The sequence below is a fragment of the Bos indicus x Bos taurus genome, chromosome 19 (genome assembly GCF_003369695.1).
Source record: "Bos indicus x Bos taurus breed Angus x Brahman F1 hybrid chromosome 19, Bos_hybrid_MaternalHap_v2.0, whole genome shotgun sequence".
In the NCBI taxonomy this organism is placed as follows: Eukaryota; Metazoa; Chordata; class Mammalia; order Artiodactyla; family Bovidae; genus Bos; species Bos indicus x Bos taurus.
This window is the reverse complement of record NC_040094.1, coordinates 52537779-52562095: the sequence shown is the minus strand read 5'-3', so window position 1 is coordinate 52562095 and position 24317 is coordinate 52537779. Positions and strand designations below refer to the sequence as shown.

The window sequence follows — 24317 nt, the reverse complement described above, 5'->3', positions numbered from 1 at the left end:
GAGGATTCCACTCCTTTTATTATTCATTTTGAGGCTTCAAGATGACATAGAAATCACAGTAAACGATAAAACCATTTCAAAAGGCACAGGGGAGAGGTGAGCCAAGACCAAGGCCGGAGCTGTCACGTGGCCTGGGCAGCCCTGGCTAGTGATCAGTGAGTGGCTCCCCGCCATGGACCCCTTGGGGCAGGATCTGGAGCGGCCCCCGCCCCCAGAGGGGAACGAGGCACACACAGCCCAAAGCACAAAGCAGGTGAAGGCCCCAGGCTCTTGAGGGCACATCCCAGCATGTCAGGTCACCTGCTAACCAGCCCGGCTCGGGGGTGATCACTGGCCTCTCTGCCCCTTAAAACAAAGTACAACAAAAACACCACAAAAACCCTCCCAAAAGATGAGTCCCATGGGTGCAAACCCAGGGGAGATGCTGCCCTGGAGGAAGTGAGCAGCAGTGAGGAGTGAGGCCATGCACCCCTTCCCACTGGGCCTCGAACCCAGGTTTCGTGGTCACGGCTTCGCTCTGTGGCATGGGAGCTTTTGGGTGATTCACCTCGGCACCAACCAGACAGCAGTGGTCTGTTTTACTTTTTAAATCTCACAACCACTCAATTGGGAGACCGAAGTATGCAGAGCAGAGCACCAGGGCGGAGGCAGCTGGACCCACAGGCCTGTCCAGCCTCTCAGTCTTGACGCAGCACTTGCTGTGAGACGGGGTGAAGGCAGAAGCATTTACTCAGGCTTTGTACTGACAGTCACAGAGAACATCAATAAGGAATTAAAGTTCGGGGTAACACCTGCCTCTCATGGCAGCCGGGGAGCCAGGGCTGCAGTCAGCACTCAGAGCCCCAATATCGCCACCTGAACCCCAGTGGCTCCCACAGCCACAGAGGTGGCAGGTCGTGTTTCCTGGTCTCAGGGAGTGGCTGTTTTTCCTCAAGGCTGCAGGAAGGGAGCTGAATCATGAGAGAGTCAGCCTGGAAGTGGCCGCAGTTGCAGAGCCGTCACTCCACCGCGGGCCTGACTTCTGGGGCTTGGCACCCGCCGTGGTCCAGGTTCACCAGCTGACTGGAGCACCCTGGCCTTAGTGGGGCTCAGGGCTCCTCCAGGGCCCCAGGCAGCTGTTTGATCTGGCGGCCTGGGACCACCCGCAGGGCGCCCCCAGCGGCCTGGTGCAGCTGGGTCTCCAGGGCACTGCGGAGGTCGTTGACCTGCACCTCGGGCAGTGAGTTGAAGCTAATGATGACCCCGTCCTTCGGGGCCAGCCCTGCCTCTGCCAGAGGAGCTACGTCCCGCCGTCTCCTCCGAAGGTCGGAGCCGGCCTGGACTTTCAAGTCCCGGTTGGGTTTGGCGTTGTCCGGCTTCTGATCTCCAGGTATGGCGGGTTTGGGCCCGAGCTCAGGGTCTGGCCTCTGCTCGGGCTCCTGGCCAGCGGTGTTCTCCCAGGGAGCAGGCACGTGCTCCCTGCCGGGGGCCTCCTTCCTCATCTCCATATGACCACCCTGCTGCCCGCCCTGTCCTCCAGCAGGGTCAGCCCGGTGTTCCGGCTGATGTAACACAACCTGGGCCTGGGGGGCGGCTACCCCCGACCTGCCTCCAGGTGCCCGGTCTCGGCTCGCTTGCTGGGACTTTACCTGAGGGGCCCCAATCGCTGCCCCCACCCCCAGCACATCTGCCTCCTGAGTGTCCGCACCAGCAGCTGCTGCCTCCTTCCCGGATTTCTTCTTCTCATGGGCGCCTCCACCAAAAACATCCCGACTCTGCCCGGGGACATCCCCAGCCCCATGCTGCTCTGGGCTCCCGGGCATCCTGGCAGGCTCCAGCACAGGGAGCCGCTCTTGCACGCCCGCGCCCTCAGCCTCAGGCACAGCGCCCTGCCGGCCTTCCCTTGGCTCAGCCGGAGCTGCCCAGGGCTGCGGGTCAGCGCCGCCAGGAGGTGCAGCTGGGGCTCTGCCCGCTGCCCCCTCAGGTTCCTCCACGGAGCGCTGGCTGTGCCCCTGGGGAGGAGCGGCAGGACGCCCAGGAGCGCCGGGCAGGACTTCCACAGGCTGCGGCGGGGGACGCTCCGCCATCCCTGCGTCATGGACCTCCTGCTCCTTACCTCTGGGTGCGGCCACCCCCAGCTCAGGCTGCACGTCCACTGCAAATGAAGTCAGGTACCCGTTTAGCCACAGAGATGAGCAGGAGCTACCGACGCAGTGACTAAATGAAGCCAGCTTACCAGCAATCAAGGAATAAAAACACCTGCTTAAATTCGCCCAGCAGGACTCTAGACCACAGAGCCACAGATCCAACGGGGATCGGGGGCGGGAGGAGGTGGTGGGGCAGGCGACTCTGGCTTTCATGAATTAAGGGACAACCCCTGTGCTTCCCTGGTGGCTCAGTGGTAAAGAATCTGCTAATGCAGGAGACATGGGTTTGATCCCTGATCTAGGAAGATCCCACGTGACGTGGAACAACTAAGCCCATCCACCACAAGTACTGAGCCTGTGCTCTTGAGCTCAGGACCACAACGACTGAGCCCAAGTGCTGCAACTACTGCCTAGAGCCTGTGCTCTGCAACGAGAGAAGCCAGCATGCCACAGTGGGAGAGTGGCCCCGGCTCTCTGCAGCTAGAGAAAAGCCCATGCAGCAAAGGCCCAGCACAGCCAAAAATACATACATACATAAACAAGCACAATTCTTTTTTAAAAGTGACAACCCTCTTCCCTGAGCAGGTGCAGCAACCACCCCCGGCCTGCACGGCCCCTCTCCCCCTCCCTCCCCCGGACTTGCCGTCCTCGCCTTCCTGGCCGTCCTGCCTCTGCTGGTGGATCTCCTTATGCTGCTCTTCGATCACCGCGAGCAGCTTCTCCTGCTGGTCCAGGAGGCGCTTCTGCTGCACCTGCTGCTCCTTGATCACTTGTAATAGTACAGCGTGGTCCAGCATCTCCGCCCGGCCAGCTTCTGGTGCAGAAAACACACGCGGTCAGAGCCTGGGGCTACAAAGGCACCTGGCTGGGCTGAGGGCAGTATGATACATGCAGGGAGGCCAAGGTGGCCTGTGGGCCCCTCCCTTGGACACCTCCTGGGCACTCCCCTCTACCCGGCTGAGCCAGCACCCACGCACTGTGACCACAAATGACAGCGATCTGGGCTGGTGACTCGAACTATCAACTATTCTAAAAAAGAATACTGGCTTTTTAAGAGAGTTTCCTCCAAGGTGAGAACTTTAAAGACAAACAGAACCATCTTCCCCTTCAGCAGCAACAAGAACTGGGACCTCAGTGAGAAGGCTGCGCCAGTGCTCCCGCCGGCCCCGCCTCCCCCGGGAAGCTGGCTGCAGCTGACAGGGGAGGAGCGCCAGGTGAGCTGGGAGCAGGCCAGCTGCAGCAGGTGTGTGTAGGAAGGGCCCCCCCAGACTGTGGACTGAGAAGAGGCCCCAAGGCTGAACACCTTGGGTGTGGAAAGCTCATAACGCACTGCAAACACGTCAGCACTGGGTCAGCTCTGTAGAGCCAGCAGTCCAGGTTTAAGGGACTTTTATAACACGTGTCTTTAAACAGGAAGCTTTGAAAGATGATGTAACTTTACAGGTTGTCAGATGGAAAAGCTCAAATCCGAAGAAAGGAGAACATTTGGGAGTGGCGAGAGCTAACACCCCAGCGCGGGGCCCCCATGCTGGGCACATGCAGGTGTGCTGGCCTGTCCTCCCCAACAGTGACCTGTGACCCCCCAGAACAGGGCAGGGTTGGCCTTCTCCCAGGGACTGCCATGGCTCGCCCCAAGAGGCCAGTGCCCATGAAGAACATGCTGAGGCTAAGCACGTGGAAGATGGGTCCCTTGGCCAGCCCGGGTGATCCAGCCCCCTGTTCTCCACCAGACACACATCCAGACATCCTAAGGTGACCAAGACGCCTGCCTGAGAAAGCCTACATTCCGTGGATCATCTCAGGGCTCCCCTCACCCTCTTCAGACAAGGGATGTGCACAGAGCCATCCCCGAGTTCCAGACCAGATCCCTTGACCATGACCATGCTGCCAACACCACTTGTCCCCAAGGGAGGGTTCCTAAAGAGCAGGCCCCCTGACTCACTGGCTCCTCGGAGGACTAGCCCTAGCCCACGGCTGGGGTTGGGGGGGAAGTGCGCCATGTCCAGCCAGAAGCAACATGGGACAGACGGGAAGCAGAGTGGAGGTGATAAACTGAGCCCTCAGCCCGAGCTCCGTGCACAACTGCGCGGCCCACCAGGACCACAGGGATCAGACTCATGGATGGCATGAGAGCTGCACAGATATTAACACACGTGCAGAGCACATTAATACCAGGCCATGCACATGGCGGAAGTCACACGCAGGCCCCGCCCCATCTCTGGGAGTGCCCAGATGCTTACAGGCTGCACCTGGCTGTCCTGTGGTGGCGCCCCACGGCGGAGCCCCAGTGGGGCTAAGGGGCACCAGGGCATGTGGACTAGAAGTGAGCGGGTTGGGGCATCAAGGGGGACCCCACCTGAGGGGCTGTGGCTGAGCCCAGTTGGGGGACAGACCATGTGTGGATCCCGGGCTCTGACCACATGCAAGGCGCTACCGGACTCAGTGCTCACACTGTCTGCTGTCTCATCTTTAAACCCCCACAAAAACCTTCACTGTGGTGCTCCTCCCGACTCCTACCTGCCACCATCTTTCTGATTTCAGCTGTGCATCCCATTGAGAGGCGTTTGGAGAAAGGCAGAATAGGAAACCATCAAAGTTCTTTCAGAAAAGAAAAAGTCAAAGAATCAAACAAGATTAGGTAACAGATTGTGAGGACCAGGACCAGTAAACAGACTGAAACCAAAGACAGCAACATGCAGAACTCCACAGCATCCAAGCTACAGGAAACCCAGGACCCTCAGCTCTGCCTTCCTGGCCTCTGCGTGCAGAGGCTCGGCTGCCTTCCCGGGCCTGGTGCTCTGGGCCGGCTATCCCGAGGCTGCAGGACCTTCTGGGAAGCAGCTTGTGGGGCAGCAGGGCATGAGCATCCCATGAACCCACCTGAGCGCTGTACCATGACGCCCACATACAGACCCAGACTCTCGGAGCACACAGTGAAACACGCAGGGGCCACTCTGTGGACACCGCTAGCAAATAGGGTGACCCCACGGGGGTTCAGCATGGGGACCAAAGAGCCCAGAAGAGTGATCATCTGCTGGGGGAGCCGCCACCACCTCCTTTAGTGCAGGGCAGTGCCCGACCAGGTGGGGCTGTGAGGAGGGGGCACCAAAAGCAGAGAGCGGGAAGCACCCCAAAATGGGCATGAAGGTCTGGAGGAGGATGCAGAGCAAGTTTTGTTCACTGGACAGAAAAGATTAAACAAGCTTTCGCTTTGGGACAGTTGCTAGGTCTTCACTGCAGGTGGGTACAAAGGTCCCCACCCAGCCCCAGATAAGACCGGGTGGGAGCTGCTGCCACGGTGGCAGGGAAGTGCTAAGACCGCAGTGAGCCACCGGCTCTCCCACCCTCGCTAATGCCCTCCACACCTGGCCAACTTGTTGGAAATATTAACGTGTCTATTTTGAAGTGAGATACAAATGGGAATAGAAAGTCACGTGACAGTGACAGGTTTGTTTGTTTTTAAAGGGGGAGAAAAAATACTAAAAACATCTAAGGAAGTGAAAAGGGAGGAGAGAATGCTGTTAGTTGGCAGGGGAGCTATTTAAGATCCTTCCTCAGCAGGAAACTGGCAAGACAACGGGCCCGTGTCTCCTTCTGGGCCATATTCCGCTTCCAGAAGGAAGCGGCAGTATCTCCAAGCCTTTGGAAGATGCAGGAAGAAAGCAAAGGCCTTACCCTCCAGCTTGCTGCCGGCGTGCTCCCCGCCCTGTCCCTCCTCGGTCCTCTGCTCTCGAGGCTCTGCCTGCGGCGCTGCCCCCGGGCCTGGTTTCTCCTCCAGGAGGGGAGCCTTCCCACCTGCACACAAGGCAGAGACTCAGGAGGCTTGCAGGAAAACTCAGAAGGTGGAGGGGGGACAAGAGGAGGAGGCCGATATTTCCTAAAATCACCCTCCACGTTGGCCCTCCCTCCCTGGTACTGTATATTCAACCTGATGAGCACCAGGGAGGTAATAAAAAAATAATATTTAACATCTCACAGTCTGGTGGCAGGGAGCCAGTGTCAACTACATTCGTCAATTAGCATGCGGGGACCGTTGTCAGTAGCTCTGAGATGGCACTTAACAAGGAGCTACCCGTCAGGCCCGCGCCGCGCCCCGTGTGCGCCCCAGACACGCAGGAGCAGCCCAGCACCTGGCACTTACGGGTCTGGTGAACAAGTGTGTGACAAATGTCAGAGGAGCTGCCAAGCCCCGACAGCTGCATCAGTGCTGCTACACACAAAAGCTCATCTTGCGAGAAAAGAGAGGCAGCGCAACAGAAGGAAGGATGGTCAGCATCTCCCGCCCCATCCCCAGCCTCTCCCGGGCCCCACCAGGATGGAGCCTACACCCACCAGGCTCTTTCTTCTCCTCCGGCTTGCCCATGGCCCCCACGGCATGGCCAGGCAGCAAGGCACCGTCTGCTCTGGCCCCTGCGCCTGCCACCGGGACGTCCTGCCCCTCGGAGAGCACTGCCTGGGGCCCTTGATGCACGCCCCTGTCGCCCTGCCCCAGGTCCTCCTTCACAGGCTCAATGGCTGGCTGACCATTTTCTTCTGGAACCTTCTGAGAATCTTTGGGAAGACCGCCCGCTGCCTCCAAAGCCTGGTCCTGTCTGGGTCTCTCTCGTCCTGAATCCAGCAGGGGTGGCACCATTTGACCCTTGCCCCCCAGGGCCCTTTCATCCATGTGTTTGGACGGCCGCTCCTTCTCCAGTCCTTCTTGGTCTTGACCTTCATCCACTATCACCTCGTCGTGAGGCACAGGGGGTTCGTGACGGTGGGCCTCGCCCAGAGGTACTGCAACTCCTGGAAGGAGACAGACGATGCTGGGGAGCCGGGGTGGGGGTGGGGGAGACTCAGCCTTCCCTCCCAGGGCAGCTTTCCCTCTTCAGGTCTGTGAACCAACCAACCACGTGACTGATGTCCAGCTGAGGTCCCGCCCCCGTGAACACCGACCCCCACACCCCCACCCAGGCAGTCATAGCACCTTGACCGGGGCGATCCAGCTGTGCCGCCTCCTGCTTCTCCTTGGCGTCTTCCCTTGGGGGCACATTCACGGGGCCCTTAATCTGGGCCTGCTCCATCTCATCTTTCTCATTTGGCAGCTTCGGCTTATCTCGGCCGTCCTCAGCCACGTCCACAATTGGATTCTGGCCTGTAAGCACGGCACAGATAATTGAGCGGTGTTTCCACATGGCTACACCGCCAATCAGCACGGCAACTGGGCGGTTTTCCCTGGATTGTAATCACATTTCCCAGGCGAATGGCAGAGCCTAAGCAGTTATTTTTTTTTTCCTGTTCAATCATTAGCAGCTAAGTAGCACAGAAAACTGTCATTTTTCATGTGTATTCATAACAAAAATATGTCAAAATGCAATTTATACCTAACTGGGTGCAGAAGAGCGATACCCCGCATAAAGCTGGCCATCACCACCAGGTGGCAGCAAGAACCTGCCATTTGAGGCCTGGGAACTGGAAGTGCCCAACGTCATCCCTCCTGGGGACCATCACCCGCCCTAAGCCCAACCAACCCCTTGCTGCAGGCCAAGGGGAAAGGGGAGCAGAAAAATGCTTAAGGAAAATGCCTATGGGAGGTTGATTTGCAATTCTGTCAACTTCTTGCTGCAGAAGTAAAAATTCCTATCAAAAGGAAGGTGAGAAAGAGGCACAGCCCACAAAGCTGGCCTCCTGCACACACCTGTATCCCATGGGCCTCCTCATCCTCCCAGAAGCCCAACAGTTCAGTCACGGCGGGCCCTCGGGGAGAGGGCCACGAGGGTGGCCCAAATGGAGCCCCTTAGGAAACTCTGTCCATGAACAAAACCACTCTCTACCTATTAGGCAAAAGTGGCAGAAACTAAAATACTATCTGGGGGGGAAAAAAAGATTTAAAAAGTCATTTCATCCCAGAGGCCCCAAGCAACCGCTTTCCGCCTTCAGGGCACAAGCTGCCTGCAAGAAGGGAGGCGGAATGCCCCGCAGTCGTGGGACCCCAAAGCGGCTCTGGGGGGATTCACGACAGTCCTGTTCAGGTGGGCTTGCTCCCTCCCCCGGAGGAGAAGGAGGGACCTGGGCTGACCTGCCATGCTCGCCGGGGACACCTGCAGCAGCTGAGGCTTAGTGCCCAAAGCAAAGTAGAGGGGGGACAGCGCTGGGCAGGAGCGGGACGCAGGGCTCCACAGTTCAATCAAGCGACTGATTCGCGTGAGTGTGTGGTGTCTGCTCCACACCACGGTAACACCCCTGTCCCCAGCCGCCAGAAGCCCCTGGGGGTCAAAATCAAGAGGTGCTGTCCAGTGGAAGACCAAGTTAAGACAGGGGGCCAGGAAGGGAAGGAAAACCACAACAAAACAAAGCATATCTCCATCATGTTGTAGGACCAACTCAAAATCTATCCATCACCAGGCAAAGGAATGAGCGGGGGCTCGGGTGAGCAAGGGGCATGAGTCCACAACGTGGCCACCCTGCCCACAGCAGCCGGGCCTGGGGCACTTTGCAGCTGTCCTCGGCAATGGACACAGTGCTTTCTAAAACGAACCAGAGCTCCTCGTGGGGACAGTTTGCCAGCAATGCCTCTGGGCCACAGTAAAACTAACACCAAACTTCCTAATTAGCAACTGAAGAACAGCCCGCATTCACCCAGGGTGGTCACCCCAGGGAAGGATGAAGGCCAGGCAGGGGCTTGGCCTGTTTCACCTTCCAGACGCGGCAGTGAATCAGAGGGAGTGGCCAGCAGAGGGCGCCCTGGCCTGGAGGGGCCTCCTCTCAGCCTCAGCGTTGTGGCCTCCACTCCCCAAAGTGGGCACCACGCAGGGAAACTCCATGTCTGCCTCAGTACTGCTGGGCGGGGAGCTTTCTAACCTGCCTGGCCCCATCCACACTCAGACCCTCCTGATGGTGCCTCTACCAGGAGCTCCTGGGAAGACTGTTAGCCAACAGTCACTCGTCTAGTGTGGACACCAGGTGGTTCTGTGACTGGCTCAGGGAGACACAGGACCCAAGTTCAGTTCAGCCACTCAGTCATGCGTGACTCTTTGTGAGCCCATGGACTGCTGGACAGTAGGCCTCCCTGTCCATCACCAACTCCCAGAGTTTACTCAAACTTGTGACCATCAAGTCGGTGACACCATCCAACCATCTCATCCTCTGTCATCCCTTCTCCTCCTGCCTTCAATCTTTCCCAGCAACAGGGTCTTTTCAAATGAGTCGGTTCTTTGCATCAGGTGGCCAAAGTACTGGAGTTTCAGCTTCGGCATCAGTCCTTCCAATGAATATTCAGGACTGATTTCCTTTAGGATGGACTGGTTGGATCTCTTTGCAGTCCAAGAGACTCTCAAGAGTCTTCTCCAACACCAGAGTTCAAAAGCATCAATTCTTCAGTGCTCAGACAGACAACCACAGATCTGAAACCTGGGAATGTGCGGCCGTTTTTGGGTGTGACATCCAGAACAGGCCTGTCCACGGCAACGAGAATCTGCCTTCGAGACTACTTCCACCTCAGAAGACAGGGTCAGGGCCAGGGGCTCCTCTTCCTTGACTCTCCCCTGCAGGACCCCATTCTGAGTCTGGAGGCATCTCTCTGTATCCTGTGATCAGTGAAGATGGAAACAGTCCTCTGACTGCCAAGCACAAAAGTAAAGTGTCTCTTAAAATCACACCAGAGTTCCACAAATGGAACTGGAAGTAAACCCTGTTTACTGGAAGTAAACCTGGAAGTAAACTGGAAGTAAACCCTGTTGACTGGAAGTAAACCCCAAATTCAGGAGATGCAAAGGACCCCAGGGCCATGCAGAGAGCAGGAGCAGCCACCAACAGTCCTTTAAAAAGGCCAGGTGCTGCTTCTAAGTACCTTTCCTGACAACCTCCAAAGTGCCTGCCTCACTGCTGCCGTGAGGAAGTCTACTTGGGAACCCCTGCTCTTCTTGACTTAGGCAGCAAGGGAAACCCTGTCTAGCACGCTCTATTGGATGTGCAGGAATCCCAATGGGTCCCTGGACCCAAAGCCCCAGCTGGGTGGCTGGGGGGCCCCGTCTGGCTCACTCGTCACACTCTCCTGCAGAGGGGTACGTCTGCCCACATGCAGCAGGTAGAGGGGCCGTGGGCCAGTCCCTCGGGGCTGGACACGGCAGGCAGCGCCCCTCCCTCCCCTGAGGAGTCCTTTCAGATTCGGCTGCAGCTGGCATGGTCATCTTAGCACCGATGAGATGAGCTCACAGCCACATCTGACACACAGGCAGAAAAACTGAGAAGTCACGCGGCACAAGGGTGTTAACTGCTCCTTCTCAGCAGGGCACAGGGAAAGCTGCGGTGGGGACCAAGGAGGGAGGCAGCCCTGCAGCCGGGCCTCCCCACAGGCACGCTGGCATCGGTCGCAGGTGGTCAGACGCTTTCCTGCCCGCGTGTACCAGCTCCTGGCACAGCAGCACAAGGGACGCATCCTCAGAAGAGAAATTTAGGAAGGAGATGGGGGAGGGCAAACTCCCACTCAGGCCTGTGACCACCCTCTGCCAGCTGTGTCCCCGCACCAACGTGCTGCTGCCCACAGGCCCCGTCCCAGCCCTTCCCATTCTTTCCCACCCAGCGGAAGCAGGGCCAGGTCTCTGCTGGAGGACGGACAAGCTGTACGAGGTGTGTGGCCAAGGCGGCTCCTGACACTGAGAGAAGCCGCAGGCTGGGAGGGAGAGGAAGAAATGGGATGAGGCCACGCTCAGAGGAGGAGCTGAGGAGCATGACAGACTCCAAACCCACTCACCAGACCCACGAGGGAGCCACCAGCCTCACGGTAAGTGGTCTCCTAGCCTTTCCGGAAGGCCTGCCCACCTCTTCTGTCCACACCAGGCATGTCACAGGCCCCGTGCTTGCCGGGAGTGCCAGGCTGGGGGTGGCCAGGCCCATGTGCCCCCAGGAGGGCAGGACTCCCCCAGTCCAAAGCCCAGCTCGGGCTCTGGGGAAAGTTGGTACTGTTCTGGCCTCTTCAACATCAAAGAGACCAATAAACCTGCCTCACACGCTGATGGGCGGACGGCTGCGGGGCACGCGGCCCAGGCCCCACGGGCCCAGCTCCGCTTCAACGAGGCAACCCATCAATGACGGGGAGGCCGGGGGCGCGAAACACGGAGACTTGAGTTAAACAAACGGCATGTGGTTCCAAGAGGGGCCGTGTGTTTGTTACAGACTCGTGGAAGAAATGGAAACCAGATGTGGCCGCGGCGGCTCCAGGTGAGCCCGGGGCCCGCCTCCACGACAGGATGCAGCTGCTCGCGCCGGCAGCGGGCTGGAGGCCGCCCAGCACCGTGGGGACAGGCAGCCCAGTGCCGGCTGCGTCAGCTGATGCCGAGAAGCCCACTACCGGGCGGGCTGGCAGCCAGCTGAGACGGAAAACCAGTGTCCAAGTCACATTTTGCTGGGGGCGTCCCCAAAGCACTGGGGCCAGGACCCCCGGGGGTGAGGGACCCAGTGGGGCTGCTAACAAGGGTGGAGGGGCGCCATCTCCCTCCCTCCTCCAGGAAGCTTCTTTCCGTCCAAGTTACTGAATCTGTGCAACCACTGTGGCAATGCCCAAGCTATTTCTGACCACTCCAATTAATATTTCTGCTGAGTGCCGTTATCCCCAGGGGTCCTCTCTGCTGGGGACTCCCAAAGGGGGCGTCTTCTCGCTGGCCCTCACCATCCAAGGAAGACAGAAGAGAGCATGCCCCATTACTCTGGGCTCAGGGCTCCCCCAAAAGAGCCCCAGGAGAGACTGTTCTGCTGCAGGAAGTTGGTGTGGGGTGCTGTAACTGCAGGGGCTCTCTGAGCACAGACAGGTAAGTCTGGAACAGAGACGGCAACACGTCCGAGAGGCCCAAGCCTCCAACCACAGGCAGCCCAGCCCCGCAAGCACCTCCCTGGACACACCTGCCTCTCTGGACAGCCCTCGGGAGCTTTCCTTCTGCCACTCACAGTAGGCGGGGAGACCAGTACTTCCACCTGGGCTTACTAGGCATCACCACCCACAGGGACCTGGAATCCACCAGCAGCCAGCACTGTTGCCCCTGTGGGGCAGGCCGGGCAGACAGCAGGGAACAAAGCTGAGGGGCATCACTGACTCGGTCCAGGAAAATCTGGCTTAAAATGTACATCCTTACAACAGGCAAACGTTGAGTGACACCCGCAAGCTCACTTACCTGCTGGTGCTCTGAATGGGGGTGGGGGAGGCGTTGAGACCTCTGCCCTGCTGTCCAGCATGTCCCCGCACGCAGGCAGCTCATGGAGGTGGCTGCATACAGCAGCCCCCAGGAGCCCCACCGCCCCCTCCATCGCCCGGATAGGCTGGAGGCAGCTGGGCAGGTGAGACAGCTGGAAAGTGATGACTACATCCCCATGACCCACGGTGATGCCGAGAAGGCTGCGGGCCTGTGTGCACACCTGGGAGACACGTACCTGGGAGCTGGGCTGCCTCTACCTTCACCGCGCCCTTGGCCTCTTCAAGCCTGCCACCCTCGGCCTCCTTTGCCAAGTCCATGGGGGTCTCCTGGCTCACGGACAGGGTGGTGTGCGTGCTGATCACTAGGATGCCCAGGCCGACCCAGAGCACCACCTGGATGAGACAAATACCCCGAGAGCTAAAGGAGTCACGCAGTCCCAGGGCCCCTGCCCTTCTTGCGAGTGGGGTACAGCCCGCAGAGGCCCCAACCACACTGACCACTGGTCACTAACTCATCAATGTGACGGAATCGTGAGCCACATCTGCAGGAGCCACTCCGGCAATGGGGCTGGGGGGCGGGGCAGGGCGTGAGGGAGCCTGAAAGCAGCAGGGGGCATGAGTGTGACAGGGAGGGGCCTGCTGGCCAGAGAGACTCCGGCCCACCAGCCAGGCAGCCTGGAGAGCCTGGCAGCCATGTAGGCCCACACTTACTGCTGCAGAGATTGGGCCCCTTGATGGTTTTCACCAGAAGAGCAAGAATCTCGAGGCCTCGACCCAACTTAAAGTGGGCTCTTGCTTATCCCACTCCCTCACCCAGAAGAGGGCCCAGGCCACTGGGTGCCCGGCTACCAATGACTAGTCCCAACATCACCCAGCAGGCTAGACACGCCTGCAGCTGCAGGGCACAGATGGGACGGCTGTGAGGAGGTGGCTCCTCGCCCCCTCTGGCGGTCTGTGCCCATCGGTGCTACCCAGCAAGCTGAGTTGGATGCGCTGCTGCTCACCGAGAGGCCCTGTCCCCACCCTGTCCCTCCTGTGATGGCCCCGAGGCTGATCGTAAGTGCTGCCCTCAGCGACTCAGGACAGGGACCCCTCGTGCTGTGACACTGTCTGCCCTGGAGCCCCGGCACATGCGGGGCCCACCGACGCTCTCCGTGTGACTTTCGATGTCACGGCAGTGGGCGCAGCTCGTTCTGCCCTTCCCGGCCTGGCCCACCTGGTACTCCCTGGGGAGCAGTAACTCCTGCTTCCTCGGAGAAGAGCCACGAGGCAGCCTGCCCGAAGAGCCGGGGGACCCCGCCACCTACCTCCACGCACTCTCAGAGCCAGAACTCAAATCTTTCCTGAAAGGCACGTTGACTCCTTAAAAAAATATCAGTTCAAAAGAACTGGTGAGACTTTTCCAGGCTCAACACAACTGCAGAAGAAAGATTTCTGACAGGAAGAAAGGCCCTGCGCTCCTGAAGGTGGATGCCAACCAACGTGGAGAACCTCAGAGAGAAAGTCTGTTTTCTCCACAGTCGCTCTGGAAACACTGAGCTGGTCTGGGGCTCACAGAGGCAAAATGCTGGCCACGCTCCAGGGTCCACGATGCTTCAGAGAGGCCCGGTCAGTGCCGTGGACTCAAAGGGCCCCTCCGGTACTGACCACCAGCCGGCCTCAGTCAGGTGTGCATGGGGATGTTGTGGGGTTTGAGCCCCTGGTGTCTGAGCAGCACTGAAACACTGAGCATAGCATGGGGTCAGGGCTCCTGACTCCTGTCCCCCACTTCAGATAATTTTCTTGATAACATGTGGATGCCAGCTTCAGCTGTGAGTTCAAAGAGTAGCACGTTACACCCGCTCACCACAAAGGGAAGGTTCGAGAAGCAAAAGCAGACACCACCAAAGTAGTTTTTTAAAAATAAAAAAGAAACTTTAAATCCCTTGCATCTTGTATTTCTCTAGCTGACGGCTGAGAAACAACAAAAAGAACTTCATGTCCCGCCTTGGACCCCATGGCATCGACAGGACGAGGGCAAGACCGAGCGAGCGCCCGACTGAAGCACTCAAATGGCTGAAGTGGCTCTGCCTGCCAGGCTGGCCAGAGGCGGAGGGGTACTCTGGCACAGCCCCCAGGACAGAGCCAGGTGCGCCTGGGCTTCACCAACAGAAGCCCATCCCCTCCAGGCCCTGATCTGGGCGGCTCCTAAAATGGTTTTGACACAGAGATGAAGACAGCTGGTTGGTCGTTTCTGTGTTGGGTTATTTTTACGGGGACATCACTGAACATTCCACAGGAGACCGACAAGCCAAAGGCAACATTTCATCCATGGCTTTGAATGATTTATTTCAACCCTAGGCTTTCTGGCGTTAAAGAAACAAATCGCACACAAAATAAAAAATGTTAACTCCATCAATGCTGGGAGACAGCAAGCTTAAAAAGGCCAAGAGAGTGTCAACTTAAGTTCAACTTACAAAGAGCTTGCACGGAGCCAGGAAGCGCTGCATGGCGCCACGCACACACCTGTCTCTGCCTCCAGCCCAGACATCTCATGACCCCACCAGCAAAGTGTGTTTCCTGTCTCCACCTTGTCCATAAGACACCCACCTGTGCTCCCCCACCCAGCAGCAGTCTCCACCCTACCCTTTGCTGGGAACCCCCTCATCCCCTGACACACCTGGCATTTGAGCTGCCCAGGGTTCTGTAGGGTACTCGCCAGCCGACCACTGTCTTAAGCGTGAGCAGCCCACTGGCCCCACCAGAGCAGTTGTAACAGATCCCAGCTCTCCACTCTAACCCTTTCTTTTAAAGAAACGCCACAGGTCCATGAAAACCCCCCCAGGCAGGGGAGCCAAAGCCACCCCCGCTTGAAGAGAGCAGAGGATTAATGCCAGGCCGGCATCGGTGAGGACGTGGGAGGGCCATGCCCGATGCTGAGGGGATCTAGGTCCACGGGCTGTTGCAGTGACCAGATCGCAGTCCGCCAGCAGGCACGTGTGGGAGGTGATAGTCCACACCAGGGCAGGAACACGCCCCCATGGCAGATGCTCCAGGTGGGCCGGACTTTGTTTCGTCGCTAAGTCATATCTGCCTCTTTTGTGACCCTGTGTACTGTAGACTGCCAGGCCCCTCTGTCCATGGGATTTCCCAGGCAAGAATACTGAAGTGGTTGCCATTTCCTCCTTCAGGGATCTTCCCCATTCAGGGATCAAACCTGGGTGTCCTGCATTGCAGGGCGATTCTTTACCTCTGAGCCACCAGTGAAGCCCTTTGGGCCCAACTTTGCAAAGGGCATAGGTGTTGCCCAAGTCCCTGGGGCAGCCATGACAAGTATGCGCTAACTACAGACCGCCCCCCGCCCCCAGCCCCACCAAAGGCCTGAGGCATCCGGGAGGCCCCAAGGTCACAAGAGGCCAGAACTTGCGGGTCGCCGCTCTGCCATGAAGTGTGGAAGGCTGAGGGCCACACGTGTGTGAACAGGGATGACCACCCATCTCCCAAAAGTTCTGCAAGAAAGAGATGCTGCTCCCAGAAGAAGGGTCCACAGCCGAGGTCTCCACCACGCCAACCAGCCGTGATGGAATGACACAGTGGAAGCCAGCAGGGGTACCGGGCTGCCACGGCCTCAGGACAGGGACAGGAGGGGCTCATGCCTGCAAAACCCATCTTTCAGGTATAACTTCTGCAAGTCCAAGAGCTGCTTCCAAATGGGACAAGACTGGTGAACGAACCCGGTGCACTAGACATCTAATCACGCAACCCTGACTTCTGTTTTTAACCAGTTACAGAGCCGCCAGGAGGAGAAATGCAAATACATCCTGACGTCTCAGCCGCGGTATTTATGACAAAACCACGGACTTGGCCCAGGGACCACGGGCGACACCCCAGGACCCCCAGCCTGCTGGGACCCCCAACTCAGAACACGAGAGAGGCACCGAGCCAGAGTGAAGGCGTCCCCCTTCACTGCTGGGACCCCCAACTCAGAACACGAGAGAGGCACCGAGCCAGAGTGAAGGCGTCCCCCTTCACTGCTGGGACCCCCAACTCAGAACACGAGAGAGGCACCGAGCCAGAGTGAAGGCGTCCCCCTTCACTGCTGGGACCCCCAACTCAGAACACGAGAGAGGCACCGAGCCAGAGTGAAGGCGTCCCCCTTCACTGCTGGGACCCCCAACTCAGAACACGAGAGAGGCACCGAGCCAGAGTGAAGGCGTCCCCCTTCACTGCTGGGATCCCCAACTCAGAACACGAGAGAGGCACCGAGCCAGAGTGAAGGCGTCCCCCTTCACTGCTGGGACCCCCAACTCAGAACACGAGAGAGGCACCGAGCCAGAGTGAAGGCGTCCCCCTTCACTGCTGGGACCCCCAACTCAGAACACGAGAGAGGCACCGAGCCAGAGTGAAGGCGTCCCCCTTCACTGCTGGGACCCCCAACTCAGAACACGAGAGAGGCACCGAGCCAGAGTGAAGGCGTCCCCCTTCACTGCTGGGACCCCCAACTCAGAACACGAGAGAGGCACCGAGCCAGAGTGAAGGCGTCCCCCTTCACTGCTGGGACCCCCAACTCAGAACACGAGAGAGGCACCGAGCCAGAGTGAAGGCGTCCCCCTTCACTGCTGGGACCCCCAACTCAGAACACGAGAGAGGCACCGAGCCAGAGTGAAGGCGTCCCCCTTCACTGCTCACACCTGAGACTGAAGACGTGCACGTTCAAACACAGCTCACACCTCGAGGCAGGGGCTCTGGTACCTGCCGCGTGCACCCCATTCCAGGTCTTCAGTGCAGTGTGATCAGGGCATGGCAGGCACCCCAGCCCTGAGGCAGAGGCGTCACATTCTGGGTGAGGTCCCAGTGGGCACTTACATCCCTGTCTCAGGAGCACAGTGGCACCTCCGGACCCTCCCGTGGAGGCTGGTGCAGCTCTGGCTCAGGGCTCCACTGCCTCCCAGCAGCCACCAGTTCCAGGCGGCCCTGCTCCCCCTGCTGGCTCCCGGCCACAGTGTCAATTCCGCGTGGCAAACCCACCCCTCTAACTCAGCCCCACTGAAGAGCTTCTCCAAGTTCTTGAATTTTCAACATAAAGGATGAACTGGTGATGACAGGTAAGGTTTCTTTTCACCTAGCTGAGGACCAGTAGTGTTTCCACGGCCACTACTTATGCTTCTGAGGATGTTTCTCAGAACACTCTTTGGTGCCTTTCTCCAGCACAGCTACAATGGGCCCATAACCTGCACCCCCCCACCTTCCCTGCCTCTTCTGGAGGGCCAGGGCCAGGAACAAGCACCTCAGTGCCGGCAACACTCAGGCAAGTGGGGCAAGTGGACTCAGGCTGACACCAGGTCTGTGCCATCCAGGAAAGCAGCAGCCAGGCTCCCAGGAAAGCAGGGACACACCCCAAGCGGGTGCCCTCCAGGCCCGAGGTCTGCGCACCAGACTCCAGTTACATTTCTGAGTGTGCCCCTTGCAAAGCTCATTTTTCTCAAAACATGAAAACTCCACATTCAGAAGTAAAACAGCAACACATACAAACGGTATGCCCCAGTCAGATGGTCCATCCAGGACTGACCCACAATGCACCTCACCAGAACACCAAGTCCAGTGGGGAAACCTACCATCTTCTCTGCACATGGTCAGAAAGCAGTTAATATGATTCAATGTGCTTTCCAGTTTTAACAATCCATATTAAAACAGGCACGGAGAGATGCCGCTTTAACGTGATTCTAAGTGTGTTCACGTCTACAGAAACATGGGGGCGTTTGAATGCGCATGTTCATTTCTGTACATGAAGCCGAAGCCAGCATTACATGTGACGATTCAACACTATAAGCTGTCCCAGCTCAGCTGGGAAGACAATGAGCTGGCCCCTCACCCCCCAGTGCCACGGAGAGAGGCAAAAGACGACATAGACGAGAAACAACCAGAAAGGGGAGGTGAAATTACCAAAAGAGGCCGTAAGGTCAGTGGGTAAAACATCAATAAATGAGAATCTACAGCCTCCCTATGTATAAACAGTTGGAAAAGCCAGAGGAAAGGGAGGTCCCAGTACCCCCGGCACACGTAGCAGACAGAAGCTGGTCCAGCAGACGGAGACGGGGAAGGTGGGCTGAGAGCAGCCGTGACAACTGAACGCCACACCCCATTATCACACTGGGAGGCTCACAAATACACTCCGCAGATTAGCCGGAGTATCAAGGGAATGATTCTTCCTAAATTTATCTACAGCTTCAGTGAATTCCAAGTAGACCAAAACCAAAAAGGTGGATTTATTTTTGTTAGGAGTCAGATCAGCTGATTGGAACATTGACATAGAAAGTAAACAGGGAGTTCCCTGGTGGCCTAGTAGTTAGGATGCTGGGTTTTCACTGCCATGACCTGAGTTCAATTTCTGGTTAGGAAACTGAGATCCCGCAAGCCGTGTGGCGCAGCCAAAAAAACAGAAAGTCATCAAGAACAACCAGAAACATCATTAATGAAAGAAGAGAGATTAGAATTCAAACATTTTCAGAGCCACACGACAAGGCAAGGGAGTCCCATCGCAAGGCTGGGTAATTACAACAGTACGGATGGCTACATCACTGGACAGAACAGGCAGGAAATTAAAATACAAGTCCCGAACAAGCCCAAATGCACACAGGAGTTTAATACACAGAAGCAGCAACATTTCATACCAGTGACGGACTCACAGCGTTCGGACAACTAGGCAGTCATCTAGAAAAAACTGAGGCTGCCTACTTTGCTTCTTACACCAAAAGAGAAGACAGATGAGGCAAAGATTAAATGGGGGCTCCCCTGGTGGTCCAGGGGTAACCTCTCTACCCTTCCACTACAGGGGGCACAGGTTCAATCCCCGGTCTGGCAACTAAGATCCCACGTGCCATGTGGCACAGGAAAAAAAAAAGTAAGAGACTTAAACGGAAAAATGAAGTTCTGGAATTACTACAGGAACTGATGAAAAAATTCCTTAAAATAACACCAGCGTAGAAGGGTCATTTTAATAACGACTTTTTTCTCTCCTAAAAAGAGTCTGATAGACTAAAACACTGGGACTTCACAAACTGGGGAAAACATTTGCCATTTGGCAGGTAATGAACTAACTGCCTCATATTATAAGGAGTTCCTAAAAGTCACTAAAATCTTCAATTGAAGGCACGGGTGAACCGCTTCGGCGGCTGAGACTTGAGGAGTGAGAATCCAGAGAACAGAGACGAGCACCACCCACCAGGGCAGGCTTTTCCTGGCCAGCGGTGATGGGCACCAGGACAGAAGAGCAGGAACCTGGAGCCGGCAAACACACAGGGCAAGCCCCAGGCTCCCCACAGCCAGAACTGGATCCTGTAGAAGAGGAACCCTCCAGGAGGCACCCACGTTCTGTGAGCAGCTCTCCCCGAGGCACGTGCCAGCCACCAGCTGCGCCGAGTCGTGCAGAGATCAGCTGCCAAGAGGATGAAAGCTAAGCAGAGAATTTAGCAACCTGCGGGTGATCGAGCTGAGACTCAGGAAGGGCTACACCCTAGGAGTCAAGGCAAACCTGACATCGATTGCTCACAAGTGGACACAAGGCCTTCTGCCTGTCCTCTGTCTGCTGGACACAGGACATCTTCATCCAGGGACGATTTCTCACACCCGCCTCCATAAACTACCAAGCATACCAGGGGATGGACCAGGCCCCAGAAAACCAAGAGGGTGCGAAGGACCAAAATACACAAACATCAACTATCCGAAAAACAGAAATAACGTCTTGTAATGTTTAAAATACAGTAAAATTAAAACACATAAAAACAATAGCACTGAAGGCCGAAGACAAAGATAAATGGAGTTAAATATTGTTGGATGGTTACTTCATTTGGGAATTAGTAAAAGAAAAACAACTAATGTATGGTCAACTCTAATAAACCAAGGATTCATATTAAACTGCCTCGTATAACCACTAGCAGAACAGAAATGTACAACACCAGCTAAGAGAATAGAGAACAAATACTTTAAAATGCTTGATTTATCCAAAAGGCAGCGAGAAAGAAAGAAAGAAACAGAAAAAAGAACAGATGGGACAAATAAAAAACAGAGTGCGATGGAAGCTTTAATCCCCACCCCCCAAATCGGTATTAACTGTAAACAGTCTTAAACACTCCTATTAACAGATTGGATCAAAACAAAACAAAAGCAAACTATATGCTCTTACCCAAGACATAACCTTAAATATAAAGGTACAGAGACATCAAATGAGAAAGGATAACAGAAACGACATCGTGCAACTATAAACCCAGAACAAACCCGGATTAGCTACACTGTATCAGACAAGGCTGCTTTAAGGAGAAAAGCATCTCCAAAGACAAAAAGGGACATTTCATCCAGAAAAAGGTCAGGTTAATAAGATACAACCATCTGAAAACTGTAAGCTCCTAGTAACATAGCTTCAGGACAAAAAGCAAAACTTGATAGAACTAAAAGATACACGAACCTTTAAGTGATTCAAATGGAAACCGTCACACCTTTCTCATAACTGACACACAAGGAGATTAAAACATCAGTAAGAATACACGAAAATCTAAAAAAATCACAGTTAGCAAACTCAACCCAACCACACATGGGATGCGCTCTGCACCAACAACTGCAGACGGCCAGACAGCTGAACATCCGCCGGAGTCAACCACCTGCTGGGCCCAGCGAACGTCCGAGGACCGAAGTTCTTCAGCTCGGTTCTCTAACCACACTGGAACTGTGTGAAATCAATCAAAAAGAGTACTAGGAAATCCCCCAAAGTTTGGAAATCTAGAGAAACCACTGGTGGAAATCAGATGGAGTCCCCAGAGGGCTGCAGACGGAGGGGGTTCCGATAAGGAAAGGTCTGAGACCTGCCTCAAAAGACGCAGGGCAGTCAAGAGCAAGGCTGGTTACCTAATATGGAGGACCAGTGAAAAATAAAGACGTGGGGTCTTTGATCCAAAAATCAGGTAAACAGTACCATTAAAAGTACTAAGATGTTTTCCCTTTTTTCTGTGGTTTCCCTCCCAACTTATTACAGTGTTTTTTGTTTGTTACTTAATGCTGTTCTAGGAAAAATTAAAATTTTAGTGTTTAAATAAATAAGCCACTGGTGAAAGGAGAAATAAGGATGGAAATCAGGAAAAGTCGCAAAGTGAATGATGATGTCAATCTTCAATCGACAGTTTGATGCAACCCCAGTCAAACACCAACAGCTGAGAAGCCACTTCTAAAACTGAGTTGGAGGACTTCCCTGGCAGCCCAGTGGTTAAAGACTCCTGGCTTCCACTGCAGGAAGCATGGGTTCAATCCCTAGTTGGGGAATTAAGATCCCACGTGCTTCACGGTGCAGCCAAAATTTTTTTTTTTTTAATTAAAAAAAAATTGAGTTGGAAATGCAAAGGACTAATTATAGGTAAAACCACCCTAAAGAAGAATAAAGCTGCCAGCATCAAGACTCATTACAAGCCTCAGCAATCGACACAGGCAGCTCTAGTGTGGGAGAGATGGACAGACCAGTGACGGGAGTTCCCACTCTCACACGTACACAGGTGACTGACCACAATGGTGCCGGAGCAAAAGGGTGCCGCTCAACTGGACAGCCACCCAGAACATGACCCCTGACCCCTGCCACACACCAGGCACTCCAGATGGGCATGGATCTAAATGTGAAAGAGAAAATAAAAAGCTTCTACAATATGACAGAGTACACTGTCCTCAGGACCTGGGGATAAGCAAAAATTTCTTAAATAGTACATCAAAAGCACACAGCAAGGGACTTCCCTGGTGATCCAGTGGCTAAGATTCTGTGCTATTACAGAAGGCCCAGGTTTGATCCCTGGTCAGGGAACTAGACCAGGTACAGTCAAATTTTTTAAAAAAAATTTTTTTAAAGCACAAAGCAAAAGAAAAACTCAAAAAACTGAACTACACTAAAATTAAGAATATCTGCTGATCAGAAGAAAGTGAGAAGGCGGCCAAGAGTCAGAGAAAACATTTGTAATATACATGTCTGAAAAAAGTCTTGTATCTCAAATCTTTAACAAACCTCCACAAATCAATAAGAAAAAGACAACTCATAGATAAAAAATGGGCAAGACTTAAAAGGCACAAAAGAAGAAACCCACACAGCTAACAAGAGCATGAAAAGGTGTTCAATGTCATCAGTCACCTGAAAATCACAAATTAAAACCCAAATGAGGTACTGCTATATATCCAGAGGAAGGGCTAGAGACTGAAAAAGGGACCGTAAATGTCAGTGTAACTAAAATTCCAATATGGTGCCCGAGGAGCACTTTGGAAAACTGGGTAAAGTCTGGAAACATCTACCAAAACTGGACAGACGTAACGCCGGGACCCGACAATTCCACACCCAAGAGAACTGCCAACCGAAGTGCACACGGGCTGCGCCAGGAGAAACGGGCGGGGCAGCCCACCCGGGACACTCAGCTCTGGGTGACCAGACTGCTACGTGGAGAAGCATATGGCAGGGAGGATGGGCAGACCACCCCTGGCCGCCCAGCCAGTAACTTGGGAACTCAGGCGTGAAGCTAAGGAAGGCGGCCAGACACTCACCAATACTTCCTGTGAGGCTCCATTTTTACTAACTTGAAAGGCAGGCAAAAGTATTCCAAAACATAAGAAGACAGGCAGTAATCTCTGTGGAGGAAAGACTAGGGCACCCCAGGGAAGCTTCGAGTGCTAGAATATTTTGTATCTGCCCTTGAGGTGGTTCTGTGACTGTGTTCACTTAGCCACACCCTCTGGTGCCTCAGATGGAAAACAATCTGCCTGCAATCTGAGAGACCTGGGTTCGACCCCTGGGTTGGGAAGATCCCCTGGAAGAGGAAATAGCTACCCACTCCAGTATTCTTGCCTGGAGAATTCCATGGACAGAGGAGCCTGGCGGGCTACAGTCCATGGGGTCCTGAAGAGTCGGACATGACTGAGCAACAAACACTCACATTTTTCATTTCACTTAGCCCACATATATCAAGCTGTATGTGAGATTTATGTGCTTTGCCTTACGTATACTATGTTCTCAAAGAATTTACCAAAAGCTCAACAACTCCATAAAAGGTGAGCAAAAAGCACAGACAGTTCATGGAAAGAGAAATGCCCACCTTCACTCCAGGGAAGCCAAGACTTGCCATCACCCTCGGGCCAATGGAGAGGAGAGGCTGAGCTCAGTCGCGGAGCTACAGGGCCGACCTGCACATGGGTCCTTGAGGGGAAGCTCCTGCTCTCTGATACAGGAATCCCAGACCCAGGTAGCTTCCTACAGTACTTTCTCAAATGTGTAGAAATGCTCGTGTACACACATATTCACTGTGGCTTTGTCCATAATAGTGAAAGCCTGGAGAGGCGACGCCAACAAGACAGTCCCCAAGGACTCTCCTGGTGGTCCAGCAGTTAAGACTCCACACTCCCAATGCAGGGGAGCCTGGCTTTGATCCCTGGTCGCGGAACTAGATCGTGCACGCTGCAACTAAAGATCCCACATGTCAGATAACTAAGACCCGGGTCAGCCTAATAAATTAAAAAAAAAACCCACAGTCCCTAGCAAGACAGTTGCGGGTGACCTCAGCAGAGGATGGAGTCAGGGTCGTGGAACACAAGAGGCACACATGGATAATCCAGTCACCAGACAGACAGGCAGGGGAAAGCTGTTCAGTACTTAACACTCAGATAAGCCTGGCTCAGTTCGGCGGCCCTGGGGTGTACCTGGGGTGTAAGGCTGCTCACCGTGGCGTAGACCCACGTCTCCCAGACCTGTGGGACCACGATCCTTTTGTGTAAGGAATACAACTAGTTCCAGTAGCCATCAGAGAACATGCCCTCCCGCTCTGCCCAACCCAGCCCGCCAGGAGTGGGGTGAGAGCGCCACGCGCACCTGGGAGGAAAGTGAGTTCTTGTGGATCTTCTTGTAGATCAGCGTCGGGCAGACGAAGCAGATGAGGCTTCCCATGGTGGCACCCGTGAGGCCCAGGATCGTCTCCACTGGCGAGAGCGCAACAGGCAGGGGTGAGCTTCCAGCGAGCAGGGTGAGGAGCTGTCTTCCC

The 24317-nt window shown here is 55.3% G+C and overlaps 1 protein-coding gene across 6 annotated transcripts in view; it reads right to left on the bottom strand.

Annotated features, from left to right (window-relative positions):
• The window catches only part of SLC38A10 (solute carrier family 38 member 10), a 41518-nt gene continuing 17201 nt past the window's right edge, over positions 1–24317 (bottom strand). Inside the window, exons 10-17 of one of the 6 annotated variants that reach the window (XM_027518004.1) lie at positions 24149–24255; positions 12528–12684; positions 7093–7260; positions 6459–6911; positions 5802–5921; positions 4644–4667; positions 2770–2940; positions 1–2134 (exon numbers count right to left, since the gene is read on the bottom strand). In XM_027518004.1, the coding sequence (XP_027373805.1) occupies positions 1089–2134; positions 2770–2940; positions 4644–4667; positions 5802–5921; positions 6459–6911; positions 7093–7260; positions 12528–12684; positions 24149–24255 (2246 nt within the window). In that variant the 3' untranslated portion in view covers positions 1–1088. The remainder of the gene's footprint in view (positions 2135–2769; positions 2941–4643; positions 4668–5801; positions 5922–6458; positions 6912–7092; positions 7261–12527; positions 12685–24148; positions 24256–24317) is intronic. The other 5 variants (XM_027518007.1, XM_027518005.1, XM_027518010.1 and 2 more) reach the window with 5 other exon arrangements.